Source organism: Aquarana catesbeiana, linkage group LG03 (genome assembly GCF_042186555.1).
Source record: "Aquarana catesbeiana isolate 2022-GZ linkage group LG03, ASM4218655v1, whole genome shotgun sequence".
NCBI lineage: Eukaryota > Metazoa > Chordata > Amphibia > Anura > Ranidae > Aquarana > Aquarana catesbeiana.
In genome coordinates, this window is record NC_133326.1 from 310,641,609 (window position 1) to 310,658,852 (window position 17,244).

The following is a 17,244-nucleotide window of genomic DNA, read 5'->3' on the forward strand; positions in this document are numbered from 1 at the left end:
GATGCATACTAGCACATTATTCCTTTACTTTGCAGAGTTTTTTTTTTTTTTTAACATGCCCAAATTTACTACCACTTTAAGCAGTTTGTGAAATCAATGGAGTTTACTTTTTAAAGTGTGGGATTTAGCTTCAAGTGTAAAGACTTCAAGTGTTCAAAGACTCTCACCCACTTTTAATTAAAGAAAAGTTCCTGTACAGAAGGGTTTTCCTTAGAACACAACCCACATCAATGCTTTCAGGCTGAGTGGCCCAGCATGGGCTGTACAGGCTACATGCCTGTTCAAATACTAACTTTCACTGTGCACAACAGTGACCCACTCACTTCCCATCAGACCATTGGTCTGGTCAACACACACACACACACACACACACACACACACACACACACACACACACACACACACACACACACACACACACACACACACACACACACACACACACACACACACACACACACACACACACACACACACACACACACACACACACACACACACACACACACACACACACACACACCCCTGCGCATGACTCTCTTGGGGAGGGAGGAGCACTGGCTGCCTATCTTGATTATCTCTTGTGGGTAAACCTTCACCTGCCAATCAGTCTCATACCTGCTCAGGCACCCTTTAAGTGCCAGTTCCCACCAGAATCGCACAGGAACTCACTTGAAGTTCCTGTGCGATTCAGTGTGATGCGATTTTCAGTCCATTCATTTAAAAGAGCTGAAATCACACTGGATATCACCAAAAGTAGTGCATGCGCTACTTTTAAAAACGCACTGCGCTTGTGATCTGCATTTGGGGTGTCGTTAGGAATCTAATGACACCAACAGCAGATCACACAACCAGCACATTTGGAACATACATTTGGTATGGGAAATGCACATGAAATGAGGGTTTCCCAAAGTGCGTTCCCATGTGAACTAGCGCTTACTGCTGAATCGGTCGTTAACTGCTTCTTAAGATAGTGACAGGTCACCCATTCATCACAAATGTTTCTTAGATCAATGTGCTTCCACCTTCATGTGCGGCTATATTAGCTAAAACGGAACTCCATACAAAAATAAAAGATAAAAATCCATAGCCCATTAAATAATAAAATAACCAAACTCCCTTTAGCTGCAATAGCCAGAGATTTCCCCTGCAGTACTTTCTTCTTGCCACTAGTCCTCAGTCTGATGGGCAACATTATTGAACCCACTTCCTCTGAGCCCAGTTTACACTGGACCCACCCCAGCCTGTTAGTAGAAGGACAAGCAACGCAGTGATGAGCTCATCTGACACTCCGCTTTCTCTTCCTATCAGCATGCTTCTTGTCAGCACATAAACGGATTGGTTTCTTGTGCGGCTTCTTCTTTTTCACATTCAAGCCATGATGTATAAGGACTGCAAGAGGCTGACACCAGGTGAAATTGCTACTTACACTGCTTGCCTTTAAAAATTGCCTTTAATGAAGTATTAATCATTACAGATCTGCATTCATTTTTGTACTTTATGTCTGTGTAGAGTTCAGTTTTAATGCAACTAATTTCTTAGGAAATGGAAAAATGTGAAGTAGGCCTGAAGAATTCGATGTGCTCTGCAACTTTCTGATAGTGCTGTTGGTAACTTTAGGTAGAAATGGTTTGGTATATGCTAAGGACCTAACATCTAATCTAAGGTATATGTTTTAGAAAAAAACACTGACCACAGTGCCCAGGGGTTGATTTATTAGAGGCAAATAGGTTTATTTGCAAGCGTATTTTCCCTTAGCTTAGTGAATGAGGTGAAGCTCTGCTGACTTCCACCATCCGATAAAGTGCAGGCAAACATACGTTTTTTTGTTTGTTTTTTTCTTGCATGTGATTCTGTATACTTTGCAAGGTGTATTTTCTCCACATTCATTAAGCTAAAGGAGCATTCCCTTGCAAAGACAAAATTCCCTTGCAAAGTAAACAACCTATTTTCAATTAGTAAATCAATGCCAATGATTGGTCCAGGCAAACATCAGTCTTACAGCTTTACGATGTTGAAAAACTAACATAAGTGGACCAAATTAATTGATGCAGCAAAAGATCTGAGAACCTAGAAACATAGAGAAGTGATGGCAGAATAAAGACCAAGTGGAGCATGCCCCATTTTTTTTCTATTTATACATGTCTTTCTATTTTACCTTTGATTAAAATTTTTATGAAATAACCCTTAAAAAGCAAACAAATTTCTTATTTAGCAACAAAACTTATTTTGGTAGGGAAGAGAAAGGAGAGTCTGATCAATACACTATATGGCCAAACGTTTGTGGATAACTGACCATACCACCTACAGTATCTCACAAAAGTGAGTACGCCCCTCACATTTTTGTAAATATTTTATTATATCTTTTCATGTGACAGCACTGAAGAAATGACACTTTGCTACAATGTAAAGTAGTGAGTGTACAGCTTGTGCAACAGTGGAAATTTGCTGTTCCCTCAAAAAACCTCAACACACAGCCATTAATGTCTAGACCGCTGGCAACAAAAGTGAGTACACAACTAAGTGAAAATGTCCAAATTGGTCCCAAAGTGTCAATATTTTGTGTGACCACCATTATTTTCCAGCATTGCCTTAACCCTCTTGGGCATGGAGTTCAACAGAGCTTCTCAGGTTGCCACTGGAGTCCTCTTCCATTCCTCCACGACGACACCACAGAGATGATGGATGTTAGAGACCTTGCACTCCTTCACCTTCTGTTTGAGGATGCCCCACATATGCTCAATAGGATTTAGGTCTGGAGACATGCTTGGCCAGTCCATCACCTTTACCCTCAGCTTCTTTAGCAAAGCAGTGGTCGTCTTGGAGGTGTATTTGGGGTGGTTATCAGGTTGGAATACTGCCCTGCAGGCCCAGTCTCTGAAGGGAGGGGATCATGCTCTGCTTCAGTATGTCACAGTACATGTTGGCATTCATGGTTCCCTCAATGAACTGTAGCTCCCCAGTGCTGGCAGCACTCATGCAGCCCCAGACCATGACACTCCCACCACCATGCTTGACTGTAGGCAAGACACACTTGTCTTTGTACACCTCACCTGGTTGCCACCACACACGCTTGATACCATCTGAACCAAATAAGTTTATCTTGGTCTCATCAGACCACAGGACATGGTTCCAGTAATCCATGTCCTTGGTCTGCTTGTCTTCAGCAAAGTCTTTGCGGGCTTTCTTGTGAATCATCTTTAGAAGAGTTTTCCTTCTGGGACGACAGCCATGTAAACCAATTTGATGCAGTGTGCAGCGTATGGTCTGAGCACCGATAGGCTGACCCCCCAACCCTTCAACCTCTGCAGCCATGCTGGCAGCACTCATACGTCTATTTCCCAAAGACAACCTCTGGATATGAGGCTGAGCACGTGCACTCAACTTCTTTGGTCGACCATTGCGAGGCCTGTATTGAGTGGAACCTGTCCTGTTATACTGCTGTATGGTCTTGGCCACCATGCTGTACCTCAGTTTCAGAATCTTGGCAATCTTCTTATAGCCTAGGCCATCTTTATGGAGCAACAATTCTTTTTTTAAGATCCTCAGAGAGTTCTTTGCCATGAGGTGCCATGCTGAACTTCCAGTGACCAGTATGAGAGGGTGAGAGTGATAAAACCAAATTTAACACACCTGCTCCCCATTCACACCTGAGACTTTGTAACACTAACGAGTCACATGACACCGGAGAGAGAAAATGGCTAATTGGGTCCAATTTGGACATTTTCACCTAGGGGTGTACTCACTTTTGTTGCCAGCCGTTTAGACATTAATGGCTGTGTGTTGAGTTATTTTGAGGGGACAGCAAATTTACACTGTTATACAAGCTGTACACTCACTACTTTAAATTGTAGCAAAGTGTCATTTTTTTAGTGTTGTCACATGAAAAGATATAAAATATTTACAAAAATGTGAGGGGTGTACTCACTTTTGTGAGATACTGTATATGAACTCGAGCATTCCCATTGCAAACCATGGTCATTAATATTGAGTTGCCCCCTATCCCCTTGCAGCTTTAGCATTCTCCATTTATCTAGGATGGCTTCCCACCAGATTTTAAAATGTCTCTGGGAATTTGTGCCTATTCAACTAAAGGAGCATTTGTGAGGACTTGGCTCTCTATTTCATCCCAAAGCTGCTCAATAGGGTTAAGGTCAGGGTTCTCTGCAGGCCATTGGAGTTCCTCCACACCAAACTCATCAAACCATGTCTTTATTTACCTAGCTTTTTGCACAGGGACACAGTCATACTAGAACAAAAAAGGAATTTCTCTTGCTACAAGCTTGGAAGTGCGCAACTGTGTAAATGGCATTGTATGCTTTAGAACGGGGATCTCCAAACTTTCCAAACAAAGGATCAGATTACTGTGCTTTAGACTTGACGGGGCCGGATCATGTCCAGTGGGAGTGAAAAATGTCACATCATTGGGAGTAAACAATGTCCCATCTTTGGTATTAGGGGAATTAGTGCCCCATCATTGGTGTCAATGGGAGGAATAGTGCCCCATCCTTAGTGTCAGTGGGAAGAACAGTGCCCCATCATTGGTGTCAGTGGGAGGAATAGTTTTCCCATCATTGGTGTCAGTGTTAAGAATTGTGCCCCATCGTTGCCATCTGTGGAAAGAATAGTGCTCCATTGTTGGTATCAGTGGGAAGAATAGTGCCCCATCGTTGGTATCAGTGAAAAGAATACTGTAGTGCCCCATCATTGGTATCAGTGGAAACAATAGTGCCCCATGGTTGGTACCTGTGGAAAGAATAGTGCCCCAATGTTGATGTCATTACAGGAATTATTACCCTACTGTTGGTGTCAGTGGGAGGAATAGTGCCCCAATAGCTGGAAAAAGGCAAGCAAAGAGCTGCATTCGGCCCCTGGGCTGCAGTTTGGAGACCACTGCTTTAGAATTAAAGCAGAGCTAAACCCCATGATACTTACCTTTTTCCCAACATTCCAATGCTCCATAACAGCATTAGCAGGAATACAGTCATCCCATCACACTGAGCCAGAATTTAAACTGAGCCTGGCTTGGTCAGGTGTAAATTTAGCACTAAAAAAAAAAAAAAACTATCAGCAGCACACTATACACATTTTTAAGCTCCCTAATTAGTAATTAATTCCTTCAATTAGAATTCATCAATTGTACTTGAGTTAAATATGTAAATAAACATTGTACATACCGTCAAACCAGCATTTTTGTCATCTGTTCCAGATGGAAAAAATGTAGCCTTAAATTTTTCTACATCTGTAATTTCATCAATGTCAGCTGAGCAAAACTGTTCCAGATAGCGGCCGAAGCACTGAAAGAGTGCGAGTTTATATTCCTGGAAAATATAAATGAGATAATATATTGATAATGAATTCCCCAGGCTTGCATGGGTTTCCTCCAGGTACTCTGGAATACTACCACAATGCAAAAGCACCGCTGGTTTCATTTGTTTCCTCCCAAACGGTTCCAAGTGTATGCATCAGTCTGGTGGAAATATCTGATTATGAGCTCATTCAAGGGACAGGGAGTGACAATAACTGATTTAAGTGAAATATGTTGGTGCTAAGTGACTAAGTGACAACTGTAAAATGTTGGATTTTCGGTCACTTTCATAATTCAGATGGAAATTCTCTCCAACAACAGCAGTAAAAATCAAGGGTTTTAACACGCTCATACTCTATCCAAGACTACAACAAAAGGAATGGCGTTTGATATAATATATATTATTGTGACCATAAAAGTCCTACTTCCTGGCTTAAAAGCATAATTTTCTCACTAGGGTGAATGAAAGTGCATCAGTGATATACCGTATGATTCATCAATGTGCCTAGAATAGCTGGCTTTATGTTGACTAATCTCCTCCGCAAAATGCAGCACAATTTTATGATAATCTTCAATAGACAGCATGCATGATAAAAAGAAGAAAAGTGAAATGTATTTGACTTGATGGATACATTTGCCTGTGAATAACCTTGACTTACTCTGATCTGAACAAGGCTATCTCCAACCTTAAGAAGCTTTTCTTGATAATACCAGGCTGGCAGTCGAGGTTTATACTTGACCCAAATATGAAACAATGTACTTGATCTGTAAAAAAAGAGGTGTATGTTAAAAATGCAAATCTAATGTTATGAAAAACCATAACATTACGGTTTCCAAAACAGAAGCTATCATTGCAGTTTGCAAGCTTGAGTTATTTCAGTTACTGCTTCAAGCCAGGTGATTACTGGTAATGGATCAATATGCAGACATTGTATATTAGGTGCAGAGCAAGGGTCCCAAAAGACGAAGGGGCAGTAGGCTAAATTTGCATTTGTTTTAGCTGACTGAGGGAATTAAAGGCTTTTGTCTGTACTACTCTTCTAAGCTAAGAAAATGGAGCAAATGCTGCTCCGGGAGCAAGACCCTATGATAATTAGGAGCAATCTGCTCTGCTCTATGCTGTGTCGGTAACAGATACAGCACAGATCAGTTTAACTGGAGCTGCTCACTCTGATCCTCTTCCTCTCCCTGCTCAACTGAGTGTGGTAGGGAAGTCAGAGGGTTGTAAACCATGTAAGCTCGGCTCGTGCAGTGTATCACTGCATGGGCAGACAGTCATGTGAGTTGTCTGCAGACAGTCCACATCCCATACACGATCTGGCTTAGATGTGTGTCCGTTTTCTATATTAAAAACCACTGCAATCCCTTTGTTAAATAGGTGCAGACCCTGTGCCAGGTTCTATTTCACTCTGAAACAGAAACTGGCATGGGTGGCACAAAGAGACCTGAAACAGTTCTGTCCGCTTAGTTAATGTGGCATGCAACAAAACATTGTAACAAACATATACATCTTATTTTCTTCTATAATTGCTTATATTAAGGGGGTGGTAGGGCTCACAGATGGCCTTGGCACTGGCAAACAGGAACCATGGTGAACCTGAGCATCATCAGAACACATTGTGATTCCATACTGTGGAGAAGCATGGACGATAGGGGCTGTGAAGGGGAAATGGCTGTGCTTCATTATTTAAAGAGCAAATAACAACACACACACATACAGTGCCTTGAAAAAGTATTCAAATCCCTTGAACTTATCCATATTTTGTCATGTTACAACCAAAAAACGTAAATGTATTTTACTGGAATTTTTTGTGATAGAGCAACACAAAGTGGCACATAATTGTAAAGTGGAAGGAAAATGATAAATGGTTTTCAAAATTTTTTACAAATAAATATGTGAAAAGTGTGGCATGCATTTGTATTCAGCCCCCCTGAGTCAATACTTTGTAGAACCACCTTTCGCTGCAATTACAGCTGCAAGTCTTTTTGGGGATGTCTCTACCAGCTTTGCACATCTAGAGAGTGACATTTTTGCCCATTCTTCTTTGCAAAATAGCTCAACCTCTGTCAGATTGGATGGAGGGCGTCTGTGAACAGCAATTTTCAAGTCTTGCCGCAGATTCTCAATTAGATTTAGGTCTGGACTTTGACTAGGCCATTCTAACACATGAATATGCTTTGATCTAAACCATTCCATTGTAGCTCTGGCTGTATGTTTAGGGTCGTTGTCCTGCTGGAAGGCGAATCTCTGCCCCAGTCTCAAATCTTTTGTAGACTCAAATGCCCCGTACACACGGTCGGATTTTCCGATGGAAAATGTCCGATCGGAGCGCGTTGTCAGAAATTCCGACCGTGTGTGGGCTCCATCGGACATTTTCCATCGGATTTTCCGACACACAAAGTTTGAGAGCAGGCTATAAAATTTTCCGACAACAAAATCCGTTGTCGGAAATTCCGATCGTGTGTACACAAATCCAACGGACAAAGTGCCACGCATGCTCAGAATAAATAAAGAGATGAAAGCTATTGGCCACTGCCCCGTTTATAGTCCCGACGTACGTGTTTTACGTCACCGCGTTTAGAACGATCGGATTTTCCGACAACTTTGTGTGACCGTGTGTATGCAAGACAAGTTTGAGCCAACATCCGTCAGAAAAAATCCATGGATTTTGTTGTCGGAATGTCCGAACAAAGTCCGACCGTTTGTACGGGGCATTATAGGTTTTCTTCTAGGATTGCCTATATTTGGCTCCATCCATCTTCCCATCAACTCTGACCATCTTCTCTGTCCCTGCTGAAGAAAAACATCCCCACAACATGATGCTGCCACCACCATGTTTCACATGGTGTGTTCAGGGTGATGTGCAGTGTTAGTTTTCCACCACACATAGCATTTTGCTTTTAAGCCAAAAAGTTCAATTTTGGTCTCATCTGATCAGAGCACCTTCTTCCACGTTTGGCTACGCGCAAACTGCAAACAGGACTTCTTATGGCTTTTTTTTTTCAACAATGGCTTTCTTCTTGCCACTCATCCATAAAGGCCAGATTTGCGGCATGCAAGACTAATGCCTCGTACACACGGTCGGATTTTCCAAAGGAAAACGTTCGATGGGAGCCTTTTGTCGGAAATTCCGACCGTGTGTAGGCTCCATCAGACATTTTCCATCGGGATTTCCGTCGCACTAAATTTGAGAGCTGGTTCTCAAATTTTCCGACAACAAAATCCGTTGTATGAAATTCAGATCGTGTGTACACAATTCCAACCCACAAAGTTCCACGCATGCTTGAAATCAAGCAGAAGAGCAGCACCGGCTATTGAACTTCATTTTTCTCGGCTTGTCGTACGCGTTGTATGTCACCACGTTCTTGACGTTCGGAATTTCCAATCGACTTTGTGTGACCGTGTGTATGCAAGACAAGTTTGAGCCAACATCCGTCGGAAAAAATCCATAGATTTTGTTGTCGGAATGTGCGATCGTGTGTACGAGGCATAATAGTTGTCCTGTGGACAGATTCTCCCACCTGAGCTGTGGATCTCTGCAGCTCCTCCAGAATCACCATGGGCCTCTTGGCTGCTTCTCTGATTAATGCTCTCCTTGCCCGGCCTGTCAGTTTAGGTTGACAGCCATGTCTTGGTAGGTTTGCAGTTGTGCCATACTCTTTCTATTTTTGAATGATCGATTGAACAGTGCTCTGTGAGATGTTCAAAGCTTGGGATATTTCTTTATAACCTCACCCCGATTTAAACTTCTCCACAACTTTATCTTGACCTGTCTGGTGTGTTCCTTGGCCTTCATAATGCTGTTTGTTGACTAAGGTTCTCTAACAAACCTCTGAGGGTTTCACAGAACAGCTGTATTTATACTGAGATGAAGTTACACACAGGTGGACTCTATTTACTAATTAGGTGACTTCTGAAGGCAATTGGTTCCGCTGGATTTTAGTTAGGGGTATCAGAGTAAAGGGGACTGAATACAAATGCACGCCACACTTTTTAGATATTTATTTATTAAAAAGTGTTGAAAACAATTTATCATTTTCCTTCCACTTCACAATTATGTGTCACTTTGTGTTGGTCTATCACATAAAATCCCAATAAAATACATTTACGTTTTTGGTTGTAACATGACAAAATGTGGAAAATGTCAAGGGGTATGAATACTTTTTCAAGACACTGTGTGTGTGTATATATAATATATATATATATATATATATATATACACTGCAGAATCATGTCCCCCATCAGCTCTAAGAACAGGATTTGACAGATCACATGACCACTGATAGGTCAGCTCTCAGTCTGCTGGAAACAGAGAATGGTGAATGTCAGTCATGCACCACGCTCTGCTCCTCCAGCTCCTACTGGACGCTGGGTCATAGGGGTACATTTACATGTACTCCTGTGACCCAAAAGAGAATTATAACCAAAAAAAGTGTATCCATACTTCCCTTAAGTGTGTTCTTGCTAAGTTTTTTTTTTCCCCTCACAGAGATCACGGTACTCATCCTGACAATGCGTTCATCTGCCTTAGTCCCCAGAATGCCTGTGGCATCTATATACTGCCAAAAATACTTGTTACAAAATTGCAGTCTTATTGAAGATGGGGATTAAATTGAGGAAATGCTTCCTCCCGCCTGCAGCAGATCAATTACATTATTCTCCTGGATTCTTCCTCTGTATAGTCAAAGTCATTTGAGAGAGAGGTCATGGACTACTTAATGGTTAAAGTACAGAATTTTAAAAACACATACCATTGAAGTGTATAATGATAATTTAGGAATTTAAAGACTTGTTAATGAACTGATAGGACTAATGCCCCGTACACACAGTCGGACTTTGTTCGGACATTCCGACAACAAAATCCTAGGATTTTTTCCGACGGATGTTGGCTCAAACTCGTCTTGCATACACACGGTCACACAAAGTTGTCGGAAAATCCGATCGTTCTGAATGCGGTGACGTAAAACACATACGTCGGGACTATAAACGGGGCAGTGGCAATAGCTTTCATCTATTTATTTATTCTGAGCATGCGTGGCACTTTGTCCGTCGGATTTGTGTACACACGATCGGAATTTCCGACAACGGGTTTTGTTGTCGGAAAATTTTATATCCTGCTCTCAAACTTTGTGTGTCGGAAAATCCGATGGAAAATGTCCAATGGAGCCCACACACGGTCGGAATTTCCGACAACACGCTCCGATCGGACATTTTCCATCGGAAAATCCGACCGTGTGTACGGGGCATAACACTGTGATAAAGTTGACCTATCAGTACTACCTAGATGCCACCTATATTCTACACTACTACTACACCACTACTATTCTACGCGGGTTCTATCAATTAGAATATTTATAAAGAAAGACATACTGTATTACAAGCATAAATTATATTACAGCTGAGCCAACCAACAACTTTAGAATAAACTTGTGCTTTGTCCATTCAGGGCAAACAAACAGATTTGGGTTATTCTCTTCAACCCCAGGTATGGAGGAGCACAACTCAGGGCTTTCCCTCTGCTTCCACCAGATGAACAGAGTTGTGGAGGAACAGAAGGAAGGTATGTACCGTATATCCAGCTGTGGAGGTCTGTATTGAAGTAAACTTGTTACCTTGCTCTCCATGAGCAAAGCTAAGATTCACTTTAACCACTTGACCTCTGGAAGATCTGCCCCCCTTCATGGCCAGGCAGTTTTTTGCTCTACGGCACTGCGTTACTTTAATTGACAATTGCACGGTCATGCAAAGCTGTACATAAACGTAATGTATGTCTTTTTTTCCCATAAATAGAGCTTTCTTTTGGTGGTATTTGATCACCACTGCTTTTTTTTATTTTTGCACTATTAGGCTGCGCTCACACTATCAGGGTTATTTACGAAAGGCAAATCCACTTTGCACTACAAGTGCACTGCAAATGCACTTGGAAGTGCAGTCGCTGTAAATCCGAGGGGGACATGCAAGGAAAATTAAAAAAAAACTGAATTTTAGCTTGCACATGATTGGATGATAAAATCAGCAGAGCTTCCCCTCATTTCAGAGCTTCCCCTCAGATCTACAGCAACTGCACTTCCAAAGTGGATTTGCCTTTCGTAAATAACCCCCTATGTGTGGCGCGGGGCACAGCAGGTGGTCCGGGGCGTCCCTGTTCACCATTTAGGTCCACATTTTTATCTGAATTCAGACCTGAAACTGAGCCAAAGACGCACAGGACCCTTCTGCAGTGCACTCCGCAGCCGCCCAGGAAATGTGTGAACCAGCTCCATTTCGAGCCGGTCACACTCTCCTGTCATCCAATTCGCTGAACCCAGCCTAAACAAAAAAAACAACAATTTTGAAAAAAAAAAAACAATATATTTTTTACTTTCTGCTATAAAACATTTCCAATTAAAGAATTTAAAAAAATCGAATTTCTTTATAACTTTAGGCCAATATGTATTCTGTTACATATTTTTGATTAAAAAAATCCAAATAATCGTATATTGCATGGTTTGCACAAAAGTTATAGTGTATACAAATTATGGTATATATCCTGGAATTTTTTATCATTTTATTTTTTTATACTAGTAATGGCAGCAATCAATGATTTATAGCGGGACTGAGATATTGTAGTGAACATTCTGACACTGACACTTTTGACACTTTGTGGGAAAGAGTGACACTAATACAGTGATCAGTGCTAAAAATATGCATTGTCACTGTACTAATGACACTGGCTGGAAAGGGGTTAAACATCTAGGGTGATCAAGGGGTTAAATGTGTGCCTAGCCAGTGTTTGTGTACACTATGTGTGGTGCTTTCATTAAGGGAAGTAATGGATTTAATCCCCTGCTTTGTGGGGAAAAAGAAATCCATTACTTCCCCGCTGACAGGACAGGGCTTTGCCTTGTTTACATAGGCAGAGCCCTGTCCTGTGTGTGTTTTTTGGGCAATCGGTGGGTGCCAGCAAGTGATTTTTTGGCTAGCACCCGCTGATCGACATTTACTGTGTGTAATTACAGCACGGCCAGGTCACCTGGGGCACATGCGCCTGCCCACCACCCGGAAGTGCCGGGTCATGTACTAGGTACATAATTTGGCGCAGCAGGGCCACCTTGCAACCGTATATCTAAGTTATATTGTCGGCAAGCGCTTAAAAATGTGTTTGTTAACCAACAGCAACGATCAGGGGAAGTCTGGGAATTTTTTGGCCTGGGAGACAAATGTAACCAACTGGTTATTCCAAGTTAGGGACAATTTCCTTTGCGCTAAAAAGTATGCCGCAGTGATCGGAGGCCATAGTGAAATGGATGTTGTCTTAAAGAACCTGACTTATTGCAACGCAGCTTTTCACACAAATATATGCTAAAAAAATGGGATTATAAGGGATCAGTTGTAACTGAAAATGTACTGTGTGAGCTGAAAAAGAAGAATGCTTCTTTATATAAAATTATATGAATTTACCTAAATAAAATACCATGACAAATAATCCTTATTATTTATCTTCTTTAAACTAATGATCACAGTGCATTTCACAGTGTTGACTCCTCTTTTTTAGGATGCATAACATTTCATATTGACAAAGCAAAGGAAGGTGAAGCGGTAAGACTTTCTTCTGCCAGGAGCTGGGACTACAGGTATGAACAGGGAGCAGACAGCTATATAATGTCTAGACGTTGTTACTGACTGTGCATCCTGCTCTGATTAAGGTTTGAATGGAGAAGTATCTCCACTCAAGGCCACCAACTTAACACATATTATTTGTACTGGCCCAGGGGCCAAATGCTCCCCCGGGAACAATATATCAGAGACACAATAAAGGTGTGAGGAATTCTGTAGTAAAAATTATAGAACAAAAAGTGCATCACTTTTTAAAATCACATATCATGGATTCTCAACGGGAGTATATGGAAAAGCTGAATAACTTTGCTGACATGACACACAATGTGGAACACTGGGAAATAAACACGTTATACAGCCCTGCAGAACAAAACACTGGAGGAGTACACTTTAATCACATTTAACACCTTAGAGCCATGTAAGCAATATTAGTTTTTTAAATTACTTTAATATTAGCATTCAAAAAATCCAAGGTGGAACTTGCATTAAAGTGGAACTCCAGCTAAAATAGTTAAGTGTATGGAGAAAAGTTATGCCTAGTACACACGAGGATGGCGAAAAATACCACGATCATCCGATAATCTGATCATTTGTACATAGCTTTTGAGAGTCGATCATGACACTTCATGCAAAATTATCCAAAGGGACAAGCACAAAAAAATGTTCTCGTAAAAAAGCAGAATGAATGATTTTTGTGTAATTAGTATGGTATTTGTATGAAAAAAATTGTGTGGCTAAGACCACGCATGTTCATAAATGAAGAAAACATTACAATATAATACAACACTTCAGAAGTTGTATTTTGTCGTAGGAGAATTTTCGTAACTTTAGTAACCTATTGGTTTTCCATATGGCACTAGCATGCAAAAAAAAAGGAACGATCATTCATCCAATATTCTTATCGTGTGTACTAGGCATTAGAACCTCAATCAGGGAGATTTCCTCTGGCAGGGCACAACAAGATAGCGTGACATTCACTGGAGCAGGTACAGTATACTGATTAGGAATTTAGGAAATTTCAACTCACCTCCTATACTGGTGACAGCTGTCACTTTTTTTTATATTCCTTTTTTCAGAGCCCAGTAACAAGTATCACCAGGACAAACAGCGAGAGTGAACACCTAACACAGGATCTGACCATTCCCCACACTTTAAACAAGATGAAATGAATTCCTTAAGACTCCACTTGAAAGATATCAACACCAGAATTCTCATTTCCATCAAAATACCAAATAATGATGTCATACTTCCTTGATACAGTTTACAAACTATATTCTAGATCAGTGTTTTTCAACCTCTTTTCAGCCAAGGCACCCTGTAAAATTTGGCTAAATTTTGGGGCACACCAGTCAAAAATGTAAAAAGTTTGTAACGCAGCATTCAGTAGCTTGTAACGCAGTGTTCAGAGATCAACAGTTTGTAACTTTCTGCATTACAAACTACTGAACTCTGTGTAGATAGTTCAGTAGTGAGTATTGCAGAGATCAGTAGTTTGTAATGCAGAGAACTCTTTCTTACAAACTACTGAACTCTGTGAAGATAGTTCAGTAGTGTGTACTGCAGAGATCAGTAGTTTGTAATGCAGAGGACTCTTTCTACTGAGCTCTCAAATTTGTGTTATCAATTATTGAATTTTGCATTGCAAATAGTAGTTTGTAATGCAAAGTTCATTAATTTGTAAGGCAGAGAAGTCTGCCTTACAAACTACTGAACTCTGAATTTCAGAATACTGAACTCTGAGTTCAGTAGTTATAAACACAGAGTTCACAGACTGGTAGAAACTATGAAAAAAAAATATATACATAATTCAATGTCCAAGCAAAAGGTTTTACATGTGTAGCAGAGCAATATTAACACTTTAGGGAAAAAAAACAAGGTTCCAAGCCAAAAACTGTACCAGATGAAAAGCAATTGTGCTCTACTATCCATGCCCACAATTAGCCTTGTACCTCCAAGAGCTCAGAGGAGCTCATATGCAGCCTGCTGATCAGCCTTCTCCCAGTCTTCTTTCACAGTGTGCAGCCTCCTTACACAGACACACAGCTTACACATCTCTGCAGAAGACCGGCACTCTTAGTTCCCAGGAAGCACATGTGTAATGGTCCCAGTAAGGCCCCTTTCACACTTGTGCGACTTGTCCTGCGACTTGGGACTGCAAAGTCACATGACAAGTCGTTCCTCATGATTTCCAATGATATCCATTCATATATGTGCAACTTCAAGTCGTGCCGACTTCAAAGTAGTCCTTGTACTACTTTGGTCTGACTTTCATGCGGGTTGAGGTCCAAAGACCTCAAGTTTACACAGGCATTCCTTGAAATCACAACGAAATTACGTCAAAAATCGCAGCAAAAATGGCTGTAAAATCTTGCGACTTTTAATGCGCAGCAGTGTGAAAGGGGCCTAAAGGCTGGCCATACACTATACAATTTTCTTTAGATTTACCTTCAACTACATACTGCAAGGGCCTGCCTGACTGCATACATATTGAAAGTGTTTAGGCTTGACCTGATATTATATGGTTTTGTTAAATCTAAAGGAAAATGTATTAAGAAAATTGTATAATGTATGGCCAGCCTAAGAGGTGCAAGTGCCTGACATGCCTTTAGCAACCGGTGACATCATCGGTTGGCAGGACGCGGGTGGTCGGCCTGCACGGCACACAGTATCTGTGCAGCTTAAAAAGGGACTGCAGTCTGCTCACATAATTTGTAATAAAAACATCTTTGCCATTCTGAAGCTTCCCACCAACCACTTTGCATATTATTTTATATATACTGTGATTCTGTACTTGCCAAATATGCTGCAGAAATCTCCCTCCACGAAGTCTGGCTGCAACCATTTTAACTGTGGGCAGCTGAAGCTGCTGCCTGTTCACTTCCTGAGTTTACACAGACACACAGAGAAACACCTCCAGCTCTGCAGCTCTCATTGGCCCACTTATGACTCATCCCCCCTCCCTTCCTGGCAAACTCTCACAAGAGTGAGAGAGAGAGCTGTGCATGAGGTCATAAGCCTAGGCTAATGACCAGACAAGAAACAGGAAGTGGGCTGTATAAGGTATTTACTGGCAGAAAAAAAATGTTTTACTATCCAAAGTTAAAACAACAAGGGCAGAAAATGTAATAGATAGAAAGATGAAAAAAATGACTGAAGGTCCACTTTAAATGCTGACTTAAAAAAGCATCAGAAAAAAAGCAAAAAAAAAGGCTGAGACCACAGGGGAAAATGTTTAATCTGTAACCGCCTGCCTTAAGCCCCATACACACTATTAGATTTTCTGCAGATTTTTGTCTTCAGATTTACCAAAACCATATAATATGAGGTCAAACCTTAAGAGTTTCAATTTGTATGCAATCAGGCAGGGCCTTCCACTACATGGTTTTGGTAAATCTGAAGACGAAAATCTGCAGAAAATCTAATGGTGTGTATGGGGCTTTAGTTGGGGCAGTTCTTTATACTTTTGCCGTGGCACCCATGAGGACTCTTTCCGTCCTGCTCCCGGAATAATATGAAGTCGCCTAAAACTAGAGAGTTTTTTATTTTACACATGAATACAAAGCTTCCTCTGAATGGCTGAGAGGCAAGCAGCTCGACTCCATTTTGTTCCAAAAGTGTGGCATGAAGCTCCGATCCCACTGACAAAGCACTGTATACTGTATGTAGCTGAGGCTACATACAGTTTATACCACTCATACAGTGGGTACACATTAGTAGAGAAGGTAATAGTTCCTTTAGACCAGCTTGGTCCAAACAAACTATTGAAACTTCACTAAAACCATTGCCGACCCCGCTCTTAACCTCCCAATCTTCATGAATGACAGTGAACTGCACACAACCACTCTTTTTCCTACACTTCCTTAATTTGAACACCTGCAGCCTCCTGAAGAAATGATAGCCACATGCTTGCACCTCCAGGATTAAGGAGCCAATGCCAATAACCTGCTAACATTTGCAACCTACAGCCACATCAAGTGCATTCCCTGGAACTGCTATAGCAGTGGTCATCAACCCTGTCCTCAGGGCCCACTAACAGGCCAGGTTTGCAAGATAACTGAAATACATCACAGGTGATATCATTTGCTGCTCAGTGATTGCAGTATTCTAGTCTGCATCTCACCAAGGTAATACATAAAACCTGGCCTGTTAGTGGGCCCTGAGGACAGGATTGATGACCACTGTGCTATAGCACTGTATAACCACACCCTAGGACTGACAGTAAACACCACACTTCCCAAACAAATGGCCACACTATTAACAACAGGCGAATATTTGCCCCCTTCATCTCTCAATCCTTATACCAGCAGAAAGTCCACAGCACTCAACTGATGTACATTTT

At 41.3% G+C, this 17,244-nt stretch overlaps 1 protein-coding gene across 3 annotated transcripts in view; it reads right to left on the bottom strand.

Moving 5' to 3' along the window:
- Window positions 1–17,244, bottom strand: part of CFAP54 (cilia and flagella associated protein 54) — a 545,361-nt gene that overhangs the window by 515,727 nt on the left and 12,390 nt on the right. For all 3 annotated transcript variants that reach the window (XM_073620268.1, XM_073620266.1, XM_073620265.1), the window contains exons 2-3: window positions 5,968–6,073; window positions 5,178–5,321 (exon numbers count right to left, since the gene is read on the bottom strand). In XM_073620268.1, coding sequence (XP_073476369.1) covers window positions 5,178–5,321; window positions 5,968–6,073 — 250 coding nt within the window. The remainder of the gene's footprint in view (window positions 1–5,177; window positions 5,322–5,967; window positions 6,074–17,244) is intronic.